This window comes from Diplotaxodon limnothrissa, linkage group LG17, assembly GCF_057381915.1.
Source record: "Diplotaxodon limnothrissa isolate DT_005_m linkage group LG17, D_limnothrissa_male_GT1.1, whole genome shotgun sequence".
Lineage (NCBI taxonomy): Eukaryota > Metazoa > Chordata > Actinopteri > Cichliformes > Cichlidae > Diplotaxodon > Diplotaxodon limnothrissa.
The window spans coordinates 25,187-45,183 of NC_140612.1; the positions used below are offsets into that span (position 1 = coordinate 25,187).

General features: G+C 41.8%; 1 protein-coding gene across 1 annotated transcript in view; it reads left to right on the forward strand.

Annotated features, from left to right (window-relative positions):
• Positions 1-15,688, forward strand: part of LOC146614372 (uncharacterized) — a gene marked incomplete at its 5' end in the record, with an annotated part of 33,503 nt that extends 17,815 nt beyond the window's left edge. Inside the window, 8 exons of the mRNA XM_085376597.1 lie at positions 10,679-10,857; positions 10,992-12,352; positions 14,063-14,155; positions 14,253-14,364; positions 14,608-14,696; positions 14,809-14,981; positions 15,139-15,316; positions 15,552-15,688. Of these exons, the coding sequence (XP_085232723.1) occupies positions 10,679-10,857; positions 10,992-12,352; positions 14,063-14,155; positions 14,253-14,364; positions 14,608-14,696; positions 14,809-14,981; positions 15,139-15,316; positions 15,552-15,688 (2,322 nt within the window). The remainder of the gene's footprint in view (positions 1-10,678; positions 10,858-10,991; positions 12,353-14,062; positions 14,156-14,252; positions 14,365-14,607; positions 14,697-14,808; positions 14,982-15,138; positions 15,317-15,551) is intronic.
• Positions 15,689-19,997: the final 4,309 nt, after the last annotated feature.

A 19,997-nucleotide genomic window follows, 5' to 3' on the forward strand; every position in this document is an offset into this window, starting at 1 on the left:
AGAAAAAACGTATAAAACCCATATGTTAAAGAAATAGAAAAAACTTAGAAAAGATTTGCATCAGCTTTAGTTTGCTTCATATATAGTTCATATATATATTCAGTGCGCATGCGCCAACCAGCGTGCAGCCTGTTACAGTCGCTCCTGCTTTTCTCTTAGTTTAGCTTTTTTTTCTTACGTATTCTTTTTTTTTCTGACTTGTATTTTCCTCCGTTTTCTATCTCTTACTCAATCATGTGGATTGAGAGAGTTTTTGTTCTTCTGGTGGCCGTGGAACTGTTACTTTTATCAAGGAACGGGACCGCGGCACATCTCCTACACGCACGGACTGTTTACTCCAGAGATCAGCTGATCGACCTGATGCCGGCCGGCTCGCTGGCCAGGCCCGCAGAAGTACCAGCTGAAATTTGGAGGAAAACACATCGGGGATGCAGAGGTCAAGGACAGAAGAGAAGAAAAAAGGTGACGGTGAGACAGCGGAGGCTCGAAGCGAGGAGGAGGTTTAAACTGTGTCTGCCGTCTATCGTGATGGGTAATGTGCGATCGTTGGCAATTAAAATCGACGAGCTCTCAGCACTGGTACGGAGTCAGAGGGAATACCGAGAGTGTAGCCTGATGTGTTTCACCGAATCATGGCTGCACCAGGACATTCCCGATGAGAATGCTTCCGTGGAAGGCTTCCACACTGTTCGGGCGGACAGGGACAGCATCGCTAGCGGTAAGCGGAAAGGAGGTGGGCTTGCTGTTTTAGTTAACAACCGGTGGTGTAACCCTGCCAACATAACAATCAAAGAAAGGATTTGTTGCCCAGGGAATTCTCTCACGTCATCTTGGTGGCTGTTTATGTACCCCCCTCTGCTAACCCCACAGCTGCATGTGACACTATCCACTCTGCCATAGCTCGGCTACAGACTCAGCACCCGAGTGCCTTTATTGTGATCTCGGGTGACTTCAACCATGTATCACTGGACAATACACTACCAACATTCAAACAATATGTGGACTGTCCCACCAGGGGAGAGAAAACTTTAGACTTACTGTATGCTAACGTCAAGGATGCATACAGCTCCTCCTCCCTCCCCCCACTTGGTAGGTCAGATCATAACCTGATTCACCTCACCCCCTGCTATGTGCCAATTGTGAGGAGGGAACCTGTGACCACCAGGACTGTTAGGAGGTGGTCAGAGGAGGCCTTAGCAGAACTACAGGGCTGTTTCGAGGTGACCGACTGGGAAACACTCTGTGAGCCTCACGCCGAGGACATCAATGGGCTTACTGAGTGTATCACAGACTACATAACTTTCTGCACCGACTCCATTGTTCCAGCTCAGACTGTTCATTGTTACCCAAATAACAAGCCGTGGGTGACTAAGGACATCAAAGCCCTCCTCAACAACAAGAAGAGGGCTTTCAGAGGGGTCAACAAAGAGGAGGTGAGGAAGATCCAGGTGTTACTAAAGGACAAGATCAGAGAGGCTAAGGACAATTACAGGAGGAAGCTGGAGTGGAAACTCCAGCAGAACAGCATGAGAGAGGTGTGGAGGGGCATGAAGACCATCACTGGATTCAGGCCAACCAACAGCAGGGGAACTGAGGGAGGTGAGAATAGAGCCAATGAGTTGAATCTGTTTTTCAATAGATTCGACACCACAGTGTCTGCTCCCACCCCCACAACCTCACCTGCAGTCAGCCTGGAATCCAGAGCCACACCACTGTGCCAGCCTCTCTCTTCACATGTTGCCTCCTGTGAGATTCCTGACACCCCTCCCCCACCCATCACCTTCACTCAATACCAGGTTGAGATGCAAATGAGGAGACTTCACTCAGGCAAGTCTGCTGGACCAGACGGAGTGAGTCCCCTTGTCCTCAAGACCTGTGCCCCCCAGCTGTGTGGAGTCTTTCATAAACTGTTTATGCTGAGTCTGAGTCTGCAGAGGGTCCCGGTGATGTGGAAGACATCATGCCTCGTCCCTGTACCAAAGACGCCACGTCCCAGTGGCCCCCAGGATTACAGGCCCGTGGCATTGACCTCCCACATCATGAAGACCCTGGAAAGGCTCATCCTGGACCAGCTGCGACCCATAGTAAGACCACACCTGGATCCCCTTCAGTTCGCTTATCAGCCTCGTCTCGGAACTGAGGACGCCATCATCTACCTGCTCAATCGTGTCTACACCCATCTGGACCAGCCGGCGAGCACTGTGAGGGTCATGTTTTTTGACTTTTCCAGTGCTTTCAACACCATCAGGCCGACCCTCCTGGGTGATAAGTTAGCAGCGATGCAGGTGGATGCTTCTCTGGTGTCCTGGATTGTTGATTACCTGACAGGAAGACCACAATATGTACGTCTCCCACAGTGTGTGTCTGACAAGGTGATCAGCAACACAGGGGCACCACAGGGGACTGTCCTCTCCCCCTTCCTCTTCACCCTCTACACCACAGACTTCAGCCACTGCACAGAGACCTGCCATCTTCAGAAGTTTTCTGATGACTCTGCGGTGGTTGGATGCATCAGCAGGGATGATGAGACAGAGTACCGGGCTGTGGTCGACTCCTTTGTCACGTGGTGTGAGCAGAATCATCTGCAGCTCAACGTGGCAAAGACCAAGGAACTGATCGTAGACTTCAGGAAGACCAGGAAACACTTGACCCCTGTTTCAATTCAGGGGGTCAGTGTTGACATTGTGGAGGACTATAAATACCTTGGAGTACACATTGACAATAAACTGGACTGGGCTAAAAACACCACAGCACTTTACAGGAAGGGCCAGAGTCGTCTCTATTTTTTGAGGCGACTGAGGTCCTTCAACATCTGCCAGAAAATGCTGAGGATTTTCTATGAGTCTGTTGTGGCCAGTGCGATCCTCTATGCTGTTGCATGCTGGGGGAGCAGGCTGAGGGTCGCAGATGCCAACAGACTTAATAAACTAATCCGTAAGGCCAGCAATGTTGTGGGGATGGAGCTGGACTCCCTCAAGGTGGTGTCGGAGAGGCGGATGCTGTCCAAGATAAAGACAATGTTGGATAACACCTCCCACCCACTCCATGACATGCTGGTCAGTCACAGGAGCACGTTCAGTGAGAGACTGAGATTACCAAAAAGCACCACTGAACGACACAGGAAATCATTCCTGCCTGTGGCCATCTCCCTGTACAACGCATCCACTTAACACACTGTTTGCTGCTACAACTACACATGTTTCTTTTCCAACTATTTATTTATGAGTGACTTATGTATGTATGTATGTATATATATGTATATATTGTACTATTCTTAGTTAATGTATTGTCTGTCTTGTCTTAATGTTGGTTTAAAATGGAGCACTGTAACAAAAAATAATTTCCCCCAGGGATCAATAAAGTATTCTGATTCTGATCATATAAGGCTTATATGATTTACTCATGAAAGTGGCCACTTTCGCATTACTTTCATACAAGATAATAAAGAGGATCACATAAGGATCATGTCAAAGCTAAGTATGAGTTATATAAGGAAAGTACATGTTCATGTATGTTTTCCATAGATGTTCCATAAAATTGTTGCATTTTTTTAGTACATATTTGTCATAAAGACATATGCTTTACATATATGAACAAAATCTGTTAGATAAAGTTTTTTTTATATGTAAAGTAAATGTAGTTTGCAGGGCAATAATCTCTTTTTTAAATGCTTTTTATACATATATTCTAAGAATATGTTAGATTACATATGTTTTCTCTTTATGTTCAGGCAATACATTTTTCTTCTAAGAATTCTTACATCTCAGCTCATAAAAAACCTATAAACTTAATTATTAATTTTATACAAATTGACATTACTAGAAAAAAAAAATCTATCACATATGAAAAAGACAACAGTATCATTTGCCCCTGCTTGACCAACATCAGTTAAAAACTAGCAATGCAAAGACAAACTCGTAAGCCAACATAACTTTCTTTGACATTGACAGGTCGGCAGTCAATGTATTGTAATACTGAAGAAAACAAAAACAAAAACAAAAAACATGAATACTGGGCAATCTTTAGATTCAATTAACTTTTATTTTCACTGAACTGATATAACAGTCACATACTGATATTTCACAGAAATATTTAACCTGATCTAAGCTCTATTGTTTAAAGAGCATGCTAAGCTGCATACCTTTTTGCTGCAAATTTGTGGAACTTTTACCTGCTAACATGAGTAAAACTTTGGAGGGCAAAAAACCTGCCCACTTAAAAAACAAACAAACAAACTATCTTTAATAGATAAAACATGATTTGGCATTATAATAACAAAAACATGCCAAACGAGACATTGAAAGTCAAGTTATGGGGATGCTGTGACAGAGACATTTTTATTTTTGGCCCGCAGTTCTGTGATCTTGGCATTGATTGTAGTACCAATGCTGGACGGATGGGTCCCAGGCCACTTCTCAAGGGTTGCACCTATATATGTACAAAAATGCATGGGGGGGGGGGTGATGACAAGAACAGAATTAGTAGTGTAAAAGAACCCAATGATCTTAAACAATAGTGCAATGATCCTGCTTTAACCCTTTAAAGCCGGTCGGAGCAGGCACGCTCCGTTTTGCGTAACTATTTTTAAATCCCGGTAGCACCGCAACCACATAAGCTAGCGCAATAATTTTTTTTTCATATGAAACCGGAGGAGTTGTACTTACATCTTATGCCATCAGCTTGTCCTAAGTCACAGTTTCCTTCCACATATAGCTTTGCAAAAACTGCATAAAAAGCACTTGCAGCAACAAAAACATAATATTCCAGAAAGAGGCTTTGCCGATCCGATCAGCTGTTTGTAGCACTTCCTACGTCTATCAGCGCGAACTATCACATGTCCGCCATGTCCTGCCCGAAACCGGAAGTGACGTCATTTTGCGGAAATGTAGTTTTTTACTATCAGGGCCTTATGAGCCTACTGTTTGTTTTTTTTTAAGTTATGTTTGACTTTATGACTTTCTGTGTCGTTTCTGGGATGCTTAGGACTCATATTGCACTGCTGGAAATAGTTTATTTTGATACATATGCTGTTTTGTTTTTTTTGCAATTTTGCATTTGTATTGAATTACAGCTAATTAGAATTAAGTTAATCAGTTGCAATTACTGTAACATATTTTACAGTTTGCCGAACACTACCTTCTGAGTGGAGGAGGTTACTAGGGTGCTATCCACTCCAGAAGCCATTGGGCTGCAACGCACTGAAATTGCTTTCGAACTGCTAGAACTAGAGATGGACCGATCCGATATTACGTATCGGTATCGGTCCGATACTGACCTAAATTACTGGATCGGATATCGGAGAAAAATAAAAAATGTAATCCGATCCATTAAATATCACGAAAGCACCTAACAAAACTTGCAACACGCCGTAACTCACTTCAGAACGTTAGCACGTCAGAGCAGTAGGCATCACGTGATAGAGCGGCTGTGGCATGCGGGACCTGTCGGTGGTCTGGATAGCATTTGGAGCTTCGCTAGCAACCCGGCATTTCATCTCCGACAAAGTTATCCGGAGAGAAGTAAAGCAAGTGTGTAAGTCCATCTCTGAATGTTTGTAAAGCATTCCTGCTTTAAGCTTAACAAGCGACTGCCTCTTCTTGCTGCTACTTCAATCATGAAACTGCTTAACGATCAGCTGATCGGCTTTTCTGTCGCGAGTCCGTCTCTCTTGTTTGCTTTTGGCCCACTTTGCACCAGAAAGAGGAAACCAGCGGCTGAACAACAGCAGCACGTTTAAGCTTGATAAGCTGTTGTTAGAATTTATTTAATATTACTTTCTACACCAGGATCCTTTTCTATGTAGCTGACGGCTGGTAACTGTGCAGGGGCGCATCTAGCAAAGTTTAGCCAGGGGGGCCGATAGGGCATTAACAGGGAAAAGGGGGCACAAAGACATACTTTTCTTTTTTATTCTCATTTAAAATGTCTAGCTTTTAATAAATAATTATCCAAATCTTACACCCAAAGTTTTAATTTGATGTAAAATGAATAGAAGTCAATTACTGTATATAGTAACTATTAAGTCTAATATATATACCCTAGTAAGCTATAGTACTTTTTCCTTTGGGAAGGTACCATCTGTGCAGTCTGCAATTTTGTTGAAGAAAGATGTTGAATCTATTTAATATTTCTTGAAAAATAATTTATTTCTGTGCATTTTTTTTCACACTGCATCAAATTAAGGTTGATTACGTCGATTAAGCATCATGAGGTGGCGCGTGAGGGGTGGTTCCCCAATTTTTATTTATTTATTTTTGTTGTTGCTGGGAGTTGGAACCCTATTAGTTAGGTTGCTTAATATTTACGCTAAGTACTCTTTAAAATACCAGAATAGGGAGGATGGTGTAGGTTTAAGTTTATTAGATTGATCAGTATTGCTGAACTATGAAATATTTTTTTTTGCATACAGGTATAACAGAATAGCTTTAGTGTAGTTGTTGTTTTACACTTGAGTATGAACTTATACAAAATGCAGCAAGCTATTTGAAAAAAACAGTTTTGTTGATTAAAAAACACTATATCGGATTCATATCGGTATCGGCAGATATCCAAATTTATGATATCGGTATCGGTATCGGACATAAAAAAGTGGTATCGTGCCATCTCTAGCTAGAACATCAAGGTAAGATCAGTCATGTGCTTTTGCATTGCAGTAAGTACTTTCAGTTTTTTTAAAAAAACTGTTTGGTTGAACGCCAATGTGTTTCTAGGTATTGCTGATGACTACTGTGTGGTTTGTTCAATGCTGTAAGGCGATGCTGAGTCCAATATGATTGAAATGGTAAAACAAATGAAAACTATCAATTTAATCAGTGGCTTGCAAAAGTATTCGGCCCCCTTGAACTTTTCCACATTTTGTCACATTGCAGCCTCAAACATTAATCAATTTTAACTGCTGTCCATCTAATCTTACTGAGCTGGAGCTGTTTTGCAAGAATTTCATTCGCTAGATGGGCAAAGCTGGTAGAGACATACCCTAAAAGACTGGCAGCTGTAATTGCAGCAAAACGGTGGTTCTACAAAGTATTGACTCAGGAGGCTGAATAATTACGCACACCCCACTTTTCACTTATTTATTAAAAATGTTTGAAATCATGTATGATTTTTGTTCCACTTCTCACATGTACACCACTTTGTATTGGTCTTTCATGTGGAATTCCATATTTGTTATTTTTACATCAAATTAGAAATGTTGGTTAACACACTTACACTCCCCCCCCCTCCCCCGTCCCCCCCTTCTCCCTCTTCAGGTGCAGTGTGACTTTTGTCTCAGATGGGCACATTTTGGATGTGCTCAATATGAGAGCAGCCAGGTCAAGTACTTGTGTGAAAAATGTGCATAATTTCTTATAACACTATTTCTTTTCCACTTCCTTCTCCCTGTGTTTTGTTGGATCTGTAAATATCAAATACATATATCTGTAAATATATGCTGTACGTCACAAAAAAGTACAAAGAGCAGTCTGGTCAAGTACTTGTGTAGCTGATTCATAGGCAACTCTCGCATTTAAGTTCATTTCATTAGATATGTAAGGTTGAAACAATTAGTAGTTGAAATATTAAGAAATAATAAATAAATAAATAGTAATTCATGTTTTGTTCATTAGATTTATATGTTTAAATGTGTTATTTGTGCTAATTGTGCAATTAGATAGGAACCTTTTCTATAGTTCCGTCTGTTGTTGCTAAGAGGGTATTTTTTGGCTGTCACACTCAGCAAGCTAATTAAGAGAGGAGCCACGAGGTTTGCACGTCTACAGAAAGATAAATAAAAGAGTGCCTTTTTTGGACCTCCCCACGACGTAAAGATTAAAGTTTTATTCCCTTTGAGTGAGGCCAATGAGGTTAATGTTTTATTTTGTTTATTATCGTTGTATGTAAATATGCGACTGTTGCGTGATATTCTAGTCCAATTACAGCAGTGTGAGGTGTAATGTGTATTTTATTGATCGTTTTGTTGGAATGTTTCATCATATATAATGCTTAAGGGCTTTATTAAGAATATTCATTTAAGTTTGTATTTCTTTTTAGTTCTGACGGCATTGTATCGGCTGTGGTTGGACATCATTACATGTTAAGGCATGTCGAAGAATCCTCCTGTCCGAAATAAATGTCAGTTAAAACGCAAAGAACAAGTTGAGCTTTATTAAGACTCGAGGGGAGTAACAACTTGTGTGAAAAATGTGCATAATTTGTTAATCAACACTGTTGATTGATTAAAAAAAAAACAAAAAAAACCTGCATGTGGCAAATAAAGCTTTGATTGATTGTTTCTTTTTCAGTTTTTTCTCCCTGTGTTCCGTTGGATCTGTAAATGTCAAATATATGTATCTGTAAATATATTCAGTAATTATATATTATATATATAATTAATTATATTATATACTGTAACTGTAATGGAGTGAGTTCATTTTCAAAGTTTAAATAGTCAGGTGTTCCAATCACTTCAGTGGTGACAGGGAGAGAAACAGAGAAAGAGAGACAGGGACAACAACGTCACATTAGAAAGGTATAGTAATCATCCACAACTATTTTCAGTTGCGGATGATAAAGGATTCAGAAATTTTATTCATGCAGGCCCATATGACAGAGCATGTACATCTTCTTTTTGTCTTCATATTTTAATTTATATTTAATTGTGTTGTGCAGTGTTTTGTGTTTTTTCACTTTAAGTTTGTTTAAAAGGAAAAAGCTGAAAATTTAAATAGTTAAAAGTTGAAATGTGAATAGTTGTTTTTTATATTATATGATTTATTTATTACATTTGATGTGGAGTGAATAAATAAAAGTATATTTACGGTGGCCCCTATAGACAAAGCACTTACAAACCCCAAAACACATACAAACTCCTAAGCACGTACAAACCCTGAAGCACATACAAATTCCAAAACACGTAAAACCTTCATGGCGCGTACAAACTCCGAAACACGTACAAACCCTGAAGCACGTACAAAAGACAACAGAAGTGCTCCAGGATGCTAGGCGCAGTGTTGAGCTTTTGTTAACTAGTGGCTACACAAGCCAGGGAGTACCAACGACCGGATTTGGTGTGTGGTAGTAACAGGTAAATTAATTTTTTTTTTTTTCAATTATTTGAATATATATGAGTGCTTGTGTATAAATACACAAACAACACACATATGCTTTCAATTGTTTAATTTAAGTGATGTAGGTAGCTCTGTTTTGGAAATTCAGTTAACGCTAAGAATATGCTTTGGAATTTGTACATGCTTTTTGGAGTTTGTACATGCTTTGTCTCTAGGGGCCACTGCATATATTTATATATGAACATAGATAAGTAAAAACACTCTTTTTTTTACATTAGTAATTCATTTTGTGCACAATTTTATATTATTATTAATAATAAATTAATTAAAGCAACAAAACAACCTGAAGAGCCGGTTCGGAGCCGAAAGAGCCGGCTCTTTTTAGTGACCCGGGCTGAAAGAGCCTGAAATCCCATCACTAATACATATACTGTACATTGTTACCTGTATATACGAACTTTGGTTGGTTATGTATCGAAAATTTGTTGGTTTCATAAACGTGTTTGACCCACAGAGCACACATTTGGGCTTTGCGTCTGCACGTCCCGTTTAATCACGTCTGCAGTAAATTACTGGATACAAGAAGTGCACTCGTGGCAGTGTCTTGTGTTAGCGCCCATTGCCTTTTATCCATGCTTATCCATGAGCCTCATGGTGGGTGCAGCTACAGGCGGGTGGCATGGTGAAATTGTTTGGTGATTCTAATTAATTTTATGTAATTCTAAGTATACAGTAACAAAGGCAAACGAATTAAGAATAAATATCTAAAAGAGGAGAAAATGGCAAAAATGAAGAAAATCAAAGAGGATTTGGAGGAGATCAAGCTTTCACTTAATTCATTGTCGACAGATGTCGAGAAAGTAATTAAGGAACAAGGATTACTTACGTCTCTGATGGACCAAATTAAAGAAATAAAAAACTTGATGACAGAGACAGACAAAAAGTCCAACTCTTAGAAAGGAGAGTGGACGAGTTGGAACAGCAGACACGACTTGAGGATGTCATCATTACTGGTCTGGAAACCAAACATAGGAGTTACGCGAGAGTCATCAAGACTGCAAACACTGGAGCGGCAAGTTGTGGAGTTTTTTGCGAGCAAAAAACTGCCCCTGCACAGTAACAACATTGCAGCATGCTATACCCTTCCCAGAAGGAATGCTAAGTAGGGCTAGGGGAAATAAGACTTTCTGTTTGTGTGGGGATTTTCTAATAGAGAGTGTTCTGTCACCATGTAACCGGGTTCTGTTTAAATAGATTTTCCCTGAGAAAGTTACTCTTTAGTGCCCTCTTCTGGCACGACCTGGTGTAACATGCGCGACTCTGTTCGATGATGTCATCAGAAAGTGCATGTTATTGTTTGGGGAAAAGACTTCTCCTGTTCTCCGGTTCTCTGCTATAGTGGCAATCGCCTCCCTTAAGATGGTCTTTAAGGGCATTGTCGGTATGTAATTCTGTTCTACCCTTACTAATGAACAAATCTACTTGAAGTAATGTGATTGCAGTGTTTACTTAATAGAAACGTTTGTAAAGAGAGGATTCGCTAATGCTTTTGGCTAAACAAGCAATTTGTGCTGTTATTGTGTATTTGTCCTCATCTGTGCTTTCTAAGAGCATTCCATGTTGTTTCTCAGTTTTACCCTACTTCAACTGGCCTAAGTAAAGGGAGTGAAGTCAAACCCTCTTGTCTGCGTGGTCATTTTGAAGAGGAGTTTAGTCTGAATGTCGACTCTAGCAAGGCGTTAGAGGCAGAGGACATTACAGTAAAACGACATCCTCTCAAAGACCAGTCTCGTGAGGAACTGGACAGCAAGTAGAGCTATCCTCCAGAAACAGCTCAGCGCTAAGATTCAGCTGCAGATGTAGGAAAAATCCAACCGACAGCAACATGTCACAGAGAACCAGCACATCAATGAAAACCAGATCTAATATATCTGGCTCCTCCAGGCATACCAGGAGTTCAGCTGCAAGTAAGGCAGCCGCCGCACAAGCACGTGTCTGTGTCGTGTCTGCTGAGGCAGCTAAGGCTGAAGCAGCATTTGTGGATAAAGAGAACGATCTGAAGCTGCAGCAAGCAGAACTGGAAGCTTCTATGCAGCTTCGAAAAATACGTCTTGAAGCGTCATTAGATAAAGTACGCATGGAAAAAAGGGCTGCAGCCGCAGAAGCAAAAGCAGAAGTTTTGGAGGCTGCAGTGATCCAAGATAATAGCGAGGGTCTTAGTGAAATAGATGTTCCTGCTGACGACCCAGTAACGCGCACAAGAGAATATGTGAAGGGTGCCTCACATGGCAGCCAAACCACGCCCATTCTAGAAACCTCCAATGATAACACGGAGATGAAACTCCCTCAGCATTCACCGACCATAGACTCCTACCCCAAGATCTTTACGCCAGGATCTGATGTACATTTTCGACCAAGTCTCAAACCAGTTGCGACACCACACATCCAAATCCAAACCACACCCATAATAGCAAATCTAAAGGCCGATCAAAGTGAGACCTACACCCCTAAACAAGAACCAACGGTCAATTATGCACGACAGCCTCTGGACAGCGGCTACACCGGCACCGCGTATATCACAACCCCAGACAACTCCGGTCACCCACATGAGACCACATGCCAGGAAAGGGACCCACTGTACACTCCACTAGAAATGGAGCAGAACATGTCAGACCTTGTTAGATTTATGGCTCGACGTGAACTGGTGAGTACAGGGCTCCTTCACTTCAATGACCGCCCCGAATGCTACAGAGCCTGGAAAGCATCGTTTATGAATGCCATCAGAGGTCTCAACCTCTCACCAAGTGAACAGCTTGACCTCCTTGTGAAATGGCTAGGTAAGGACTCAGCTGAACATGCCAGACGAATACGATCCGTGTATGCGAACCAACCAGCAAACGGACTCAGAGCTATGTGGGATAGGCTTAATGAGTGCTACGGTGCACCAGAGGTCATCGAGGGTGCCTTTTTGAAAAGATTAGACAACTTTCCCAAGATTCCAAACAGAGATGGTCGTAAACTAAGAGAGCTGGGAGAGTTGCTGTCGGAGATACAGGCTGCCAAAGAAGATGGTGACTTGCTTGGGCTTAGTTATCTGGATACCCCTCGTGGTGTTACCCCTGTCGTGCAGAAGCTGCCATTTTATCTCCAGGAAAAATGGCTTTCTTTAGGCTTTAAGTATAAAGAAGATCGCGGGGCTCCCTATCCCCCATTCGGCTTCTTTGTAGACTTTGTGTGTCGGGAAGCACGGATGCGCAACGACCCTGGCCTCACACAGACAGCATTCAGTAGTGAGTTATCAGGCGGTAAGCAATCGTCTAAAGCCGAAAGTCACAAAGCTGTGGCAGTTTTTAAAACGAGGGTCTCGGCGGATCCTCGACCCCCTTTCAACGGTACAAGGACTGCATCGTTTCACACCCAATCTGGAAGCGAGTCATCCACTAGAGATGATCCAGCAGAGCGCTGCCCGCTACACAATAAACCCCACCCCTTACCCAGGTGTCGCGGGTTTAGAGAGAAGCCAACCCAGATAGCAAGGAGACATTGAACAGATGTTGATTTTCCATCTGAACCATCAGAATCGTCAGGATTGAAATGTCAACACAAAACCAATGTTGAAACAACATTGAAATACTGATGAAACCTGACACTGACATTGAAATAACATTGATTCACTGTTGTTCTGTCATCGTTGATTGTTGATCTATTTATAGTTGACAAGGTGACAACAATCACGTTGAAAAATCATCAATTTATGGTTGAGCGGGAAATTAAAGCTGCTACCACTTGGACTATTCCGCAGCACCCCTATCACATTGGTACGTCCCTCCAGGTAACCATTGTCTTGTACAGTAGAGCGGGACATTAGATTTACTCTCAGCGGAATTGACCGGAGAAGGCATCAGTTCATGCAGTGCACTGGCCTGCACCACGATTAGTATAAGGTAAGAATGAATGACTTTTGTTCTATTCGTTATTTCCATGGTTGCATTTGAATAACAGTAAAAAAAAAAAAAAAAAAACTTGTTAATGTAAAGTTTCGGATAAAATGTGGGAGCCCGAAATTGTGTCTACTTTCATCTTACAATCCGGCAACAAATAAATTGCACTGCGAACAAAGTCTATCAACAAAGAAAACATTTTCGTTTCATACTTTTCCGTTATATTCCCTTACAAAGCTAGCTTTAACGCTTCGAGGGTTCCTTTGTTCTTGCCGTTGCCTCGGCGCTTGACCCAGACTTTCGCTCTGTAGTTGCTTTTTAGCATAGTACTACAAAAAATTGTAAATCTGTGATATATGATTGATAAACATAAAGGTAACTGTATAAATGTGTTCAATGACTTTGTTACTTTTAATGATTGGAGAGCACCCGCTTCGATTCGCACTCAATTCAAACTTTACGCTGCACGCTCACCTACCTTGCGTTTGCACCTTTTGTCCACACGTAAACTGCGTTTCATCAACTGAAAACTGAGATTTTTAAAGACGCCTGCCAGGGCGGATATTTTCGAAAACTCCATTTTAGCATTTACGTGTGGACGAGGAAGACGGAGAAAACGCAGCGTCAAAGATGTGCGCCTATTTTGATGCCACACTGTGCGCCAAGTTTTTGTCTCGGTGCCATGAATTCCTACAATGGCAGACTTAGACAAAATACTGTTAATTTTATTATCTTCAGTGTTTAAATGCTTACATATACACACGCAGTTGTATGTTAAAAAAAAAAAGAGTTTGTTTTATCGGGTTTGCTTGTAATTGTTGCCTATATACATTTTAAGCTATTATTTATTATTTAGTTCAATCAATAGATCAAGTTTTGTAGTGACTATGAAATATATTGTAATTATCTGTTTCCTGTTTATCCTAGACAGGGCAAAAAAGGACTCCAAATTTTAAAAAAAGATAAAAATGAAAGACTGGTGCATTGTGCAGTTCAGCACTGGTGGTACAGAAATAGTCCCTAGTTCATGGATAAATGGGGAGAAATTGTCATAGCCTCCATATCCTCCGTGAGACACATTCAGGATCCACGCCACAGTGAAGAGGAGAGTTCATCCTGGTGCAACATGGCTCACCTATGCACCAGTCCGACTTCTAATAAGCCATGGTGGGTATCATCTGGATTGGTGTTGTATAAATGTAACAATAACAAGTTTTTCGTGTCCTAATTTATGTCTGGCCATACATTGTGTTTGTACTTCCAGACACATTTCACGAAGCAGAACGCAGTCTTCAGAAATATCTAAGTGAACACTGTGATACGTCTGACCTTCAGTCCGAAGCTGAAACTCAGACCAGTCATAAAAGAAAGCACAAGTAAAACTTTTTTTATTTCACAAACATATCTTTGATTGCTAAGAATTTATGATCTTGTCTTTTATACATATCTGTGGTGCTTGCATACTGCAATATCACCACATAATATAGTCCAAAAAGTGGAAGCTTGTAAACTTTTTATAGATGCAAAGCCGTGTACACTTGTGCACTTCAAAAATTCCTTGTATACTGTACCTGCACATTTGTAATTACTTATGACCGTTTTCAACTTTTTTTCTTTAGACCAAATCCCCTGTACACATATAGTGACTCAGAGGATGAGCAGCCCACAAAAAAACGGTTTCCCCAGCCCCCTCGAGTGAAAATACCAGGTAATAAAATACTGTCTGGTGTCTTTGTACATATCTGTGTGTGACACAAGGAAACTTTTGACAAGTTGTCTGTATTCTTAAATACTTAAAAAAAATTATCTTTTTCTGTCAGACCTGACGAGAGCTGTTAGCGAACTCTGTGAGGAGGTCAGAGCCATCCGCAATACCGGCTGCAATGAATCGGTAGATGCTGGGGTACTGCCTCTGGATTTGCCCTTGCACAACATTGAGGAGCTAAACAATGCAGAGGCAGCTCCTCAATCACAAGAGGCAAATAAGGCAATGGTGAGTATATAAAGGTTATGTACACTTTGTAACTATAGAGTGTAATAGCTGTCAGATGTGATTTAAATACATAACAACGGGATTAAACACACAAGCACTTGCATACACATTAAAGACATGAGACACGCTAATTCCATCTCTTAAAATGTGTCTATAGGTGAGACGCTTTGCCTTGATTGGAGGGACCACACTGGAGGTGCAAGTACGCCGTGTAATGGCTTATGCCATTACAAACGAGCTGGCCTCGGTACTAAACTGGGCAGGGAAAAAAACCAAGGACCAGACAAAGCAAAAAAGGGCATTTAAAGATACAGCGCTCTGCAGATGCATATTTGGTAAGTTTTACCGTTTTTTTGCTATATTACTTTGTCCTTCTTAATAACAAGACTTTCATGTCCGGTTAATCTGGAGATGGAGTCTTTGGTCTTTGGCTTGTTTAGTCCTCGGGTTGTAGTTTGTACAGCCCGAGGACCCCATGTTTATTTTGTTTTAAAGACAGTTAACAAGAGCTTATTCATGTGCTCTAATTCACTTTTTTTGTTTGTGTGTGTGTGTGTATTTTTGTCCTAGATGGCCTGACGCAGCAGTTAGGGGCAAACTCTATGTCCGAGTTTGTCTTTGCACAAGCAGTGCAGAAATGGCTCCGATACGCCCCAGATCGTTTGGGTGGTGCAGGACGCACACCATCCATCCCCATCCCAGAGTAAAAATTACAAACTTCTATGAAACATATAAATGTAAATAGGAAACTGTCTTTTAATAAAGTATTTAGCAAATGAAACATGCCTATTGACCTTTTTTTGTTTAGTTTTTTCTCTGTTACATCACATGCAATGCTTTCTTATTTTAGGATATTAATATTGACATGATACATTGTGAGACATTTGGGGTTTTTTTTTTAAAGGGTGTCCAATTTGAGGAATAAGTACAATTATGTGTTTAGGTGGTTTAAGTATTGATGGAAACATGCAGTAGTTTAGTATTGGTTAAAATACCTATAAAGAGAGGTAGATTTCCAGTCATGATTTAACTGTTGTTTTAATAAAAAGCAACTGTACGAAAGAGGTGGAAAATCAACACCATAGCTCAACAGTGTTTCAATATCAGAATCTGACATTGTTTCAATGTCAACAGTATTGGAAAATATAACGTTGAATCAATGTCAGGTTTCAACATTGATTCAACATCAAAACCTGACGTTGTTTCAACGTTAAAAAAGGGTGCAAGAGTGACGTCAGGTCAACGTCACCCTTCAACGTTGATTCAATGACATCACCTGATATTGACTCAACATTGTTTCAATGTTTCCTTGCTATCTGGGAATGGAAGAAAGGAAAGCACTCTTAAAAAGGTACGGAATATGTTACAGGTGCTGCAGAGTCACACATTTGGCAAGGAATTGTGAAGATGACATCTCCTGCTCAGAGTGTGGGAGCAAGAGCCACATTGCAGCCCTCCACCCTGGATCTGCTCTATGGTCCACCAACACAGCACATTCCGCACCAGATCAGGGCGGGGAGGGAAATTCCAACCTGAATGGAGATGACGTCTCCACAGCATGTACTGAGGTCTGCGGAAACTATTCCGCAGGGCGTTCCTGCTCAAAAATATGTCTAACCAAGGTGTACCCAACTGGTTGCCCCGAAGCTGCAGTTACGGTATACACAATATTAGATGAGCAGAGTAACAGATCACTTGCACGTGCCGAGTTTTTCGACTTATTCAACATCTCAGGGTCTCCTTCACCATACACCTTGAAGACATGTGCTGGAACACAAGAGACAGAAGGCAGACAAGCACGTGGCTTTGTGATCGAACCCATCAACGGCAGTGTCACACTCTCTTTGCCGCCACTGATTGAATGCAACGAGATCCCAAATAACCGTGCAGAAATACCAACACCAGAGGTAGCATTAAACCACAGTCATTTGAAGGCCCTTGCGAAACACATTCCAAAGCTAGACTCACAAGCTTCCATTCTGCTCTTGTTAGGCAGAGATATCATTAGGGCTCATAAGGTCAGAAGACAAGTGAATGGCCCTCAAAATGCACCCTATGCCCAGAAGTTGGATCTGGGTTGGGTTATTGTGGGAGATGTGTGCATTGGAGATGTCCACAGACCTACTGTTATCAGCTCTTGCTATACTAACGTACTGAAAAATGGACGCCCTTCTCTCTTTCAGCCATGCCCAAACAAGTACTCCGTAAAAGAGAAATACAGCAGTGGTGGGCCCCCTTTATTTCCCCTGACATGCAAACATCTCCTTGACAGTGAGAAACGGACCACTTTAGACTCTGTGTTCCAGACAACAAAGGACGATGACAAAGAAGCTCTCTCAATCGAGGACGTACAGTTCATCCACATCATGGAGCAAGAGGTCTATAGGAAAGAACTGGAGTGTCTTGCATCAAACGCCAACATTCCCAAGAGCAGCCCACTCGTTGCCCTGGATCCTTTCATTGACTCAGACGGGCTGTTAAGGATCGGGGGTCGCCTCATTGAGGCAAAAATAGGGTTCCATGAGAAACGGCCACTGGTCCTGCCTGGACGGCATCACGTAACCACTCTCATAGTGCGTCACCTTCATGAGCAGGTACGTCACCAAGGACGTCTTTTCACTGAAGGGGCTGTCCGAGCTGCAGGTTACTGGATCGTTGGTGGCAGGAGATGCATTAATAGACTCGTTTTCGAGTGTGTCACTTGTCGAAGGCTGAGAGGGAGGTGTGAAGTCCAAAAGATGGCAGACTTGCCACCTGACAGGCTCAGCATGGAACCACCCTTTAGCAACGTCGGCATTGATGTGTTCGGGCCCTGGTCTGTATCAGCCCGTCGCACGAGAGGAGGCCACGCCGAAAGTAAGAGGTGGGCTGTCCTCTTTACCTGTCTGTGTGTCAGAGCTATACACATTGAGGTAATTGAGTCATTGGATGCCTCCAGTTTCATAAACTCATTCAGAAGGTTTATGGCGATTCGAGGACCTTTGAAAAGCATACGCTCCGACCAGGGTACTAATTTCACCAGAGCTTGCAAGGATATGGGGATTCCCTCAAATCTTGATGGGAAACACATGGAGAGGTTTCTGTCAGAACACGGATGTACGTGGACCTTCAACACACCACATTCCTCTCATATGGGAGGAGCGTGGGAAAGGATGATCGGCATCACACGTCGTATCCTGGACTCGATGCTTCTTCAGATGGGCTCCTCCAAACTCACACATGAGGTACTCACAACATTCATGGCTGAGGTCTCGGTCATAGTGATCAGTCGACCATTGGTCCCCGTGTCAAACGATCCTACGGATCCTTTCATTCTTACACCGGCTTCATTGCTTACTCAGAAAGTAGGTCCATGCCCAGTACCAGAAGGAGATTTTGGACATAAAGACCTATTGAAGCAACAGTGGCGCAGGGTCCAAAGCTTGTCTAACACATTTTGGGACAGGTGGCGGAAACAGTATCTGTCAACACTACAGTGTCGAACAAAGTGGACTTCTGACCGGCCAAACCTTAAGCGAGGAAGTGTGGTGCTTCTTAAGGACAGTCAGTGTAGCAGGAATGACTGGCCCTTAGGTATTATCGTTGATGTGTATCCCAGTAAAGACGGAAGGGTGCGCAAAGTGCAAGTGAAGGTCATTAAGAAAGAGGGACCAAAGCTTTACGTCCGACCCGTGAATGAGATGATCTTGCTCATTCCTCCAGATGACTGAAATGTGTTTGACCTTGTCATATTAATAGGTGAAACCTGCTGAGTTTCAGACGGGGAGTGTTCTGTCACCATGTAACCGGGTTCTGTTTAAATAGATTTTCCCTGAGAAAGTTACTCTTTAGTGCCCTCTTCTGGCACGACCTGGTGTAGCATGCGCGACTCTGTCTCTGTTCGATGATGTCATCAGAAAGTGCATGTTATTGTTTGGGGAAAAGACTTCTCCTGTTCTCCGGTTCTCTGCTGTAGTGGCAATCGCCTCCCTTAAGATGGTCTTTAAGGGCATTGTCGGTATGTAATTCTGTTCTACCCTTACTAATGAACAAATCTACTTGAAGTAATGTGATTGCAGTGTTTACTTAATAGAAACGTTTGTAAAGAGAGGATTCGCGAATGCTTTTGGCTAAACAAGCAATTTGTGCTGTTATTGTGTATTTGTCCTCATCTGTGCTTTCTAAGAGCATTTCATGTTGTTTCTCAGTTTTACCCTACTTCAACTGGCCTAAGTAAAGGGAGTGAAGTCAAACCCTCTTGTCTGCGTGGTCATTTTGAAGAGGAGTTTAGTCTGAATGTCGACTCTAGCAAGGCGTTAGAGGCAGAGGACATTACAGAGAGTAATCCCATGGCATCAGACTTTTTAGAATTACTACTTGGAAATGGATTATACCCTCTGATTTCAAAGCCGAGTAGAATAACGGATACATCAGCAACATTAATTGATCATATTTTTATCAATAGTTTAGGGAATAATATTAAAAGTGGCTTCATCATAAATGATATAAGTGATCATTTACCTGTTTTTTTTTTCCTTAGATTACAATATTAGAAATCGTAAGGAGGAGGAGGAAGAGCAATTGGACAGATGTATAAGGATAAGAAATGAGGATGCAATAAATAAATTTAGACAGGATTGGAAGGAGGTTTATGTAAATCAGGGGTCCCCAATCCCAGTCCACGAGGGCCGGTGTCCCTGCAGGTTTTAGATGTGTCCTTGATCCATCTCAGCTGATTTAAATGGATAAATTACCTTCTCAACATGTCTTCAGTTCTCCAGAGGCCTGGTAATGAACTAATCATGTGATTCAGGTGTGTTGACCCAGGGTGAGATCTAAAACCTGCAGGGACACCGGCCCTCGTGTTAATGTCGCATATGATGCATTTTTAAATACTTATTTGGTCTTGTATGGAAAACATTGTCCGCTGGTACCGCTTAAGGTTAAGAAGAATAAAACAAATTTTAAACCATGGATAACTAAGGGGCTAGTAAACATGTGCAAAAAGAAGAACAAACTATATAGCGATTATATAAA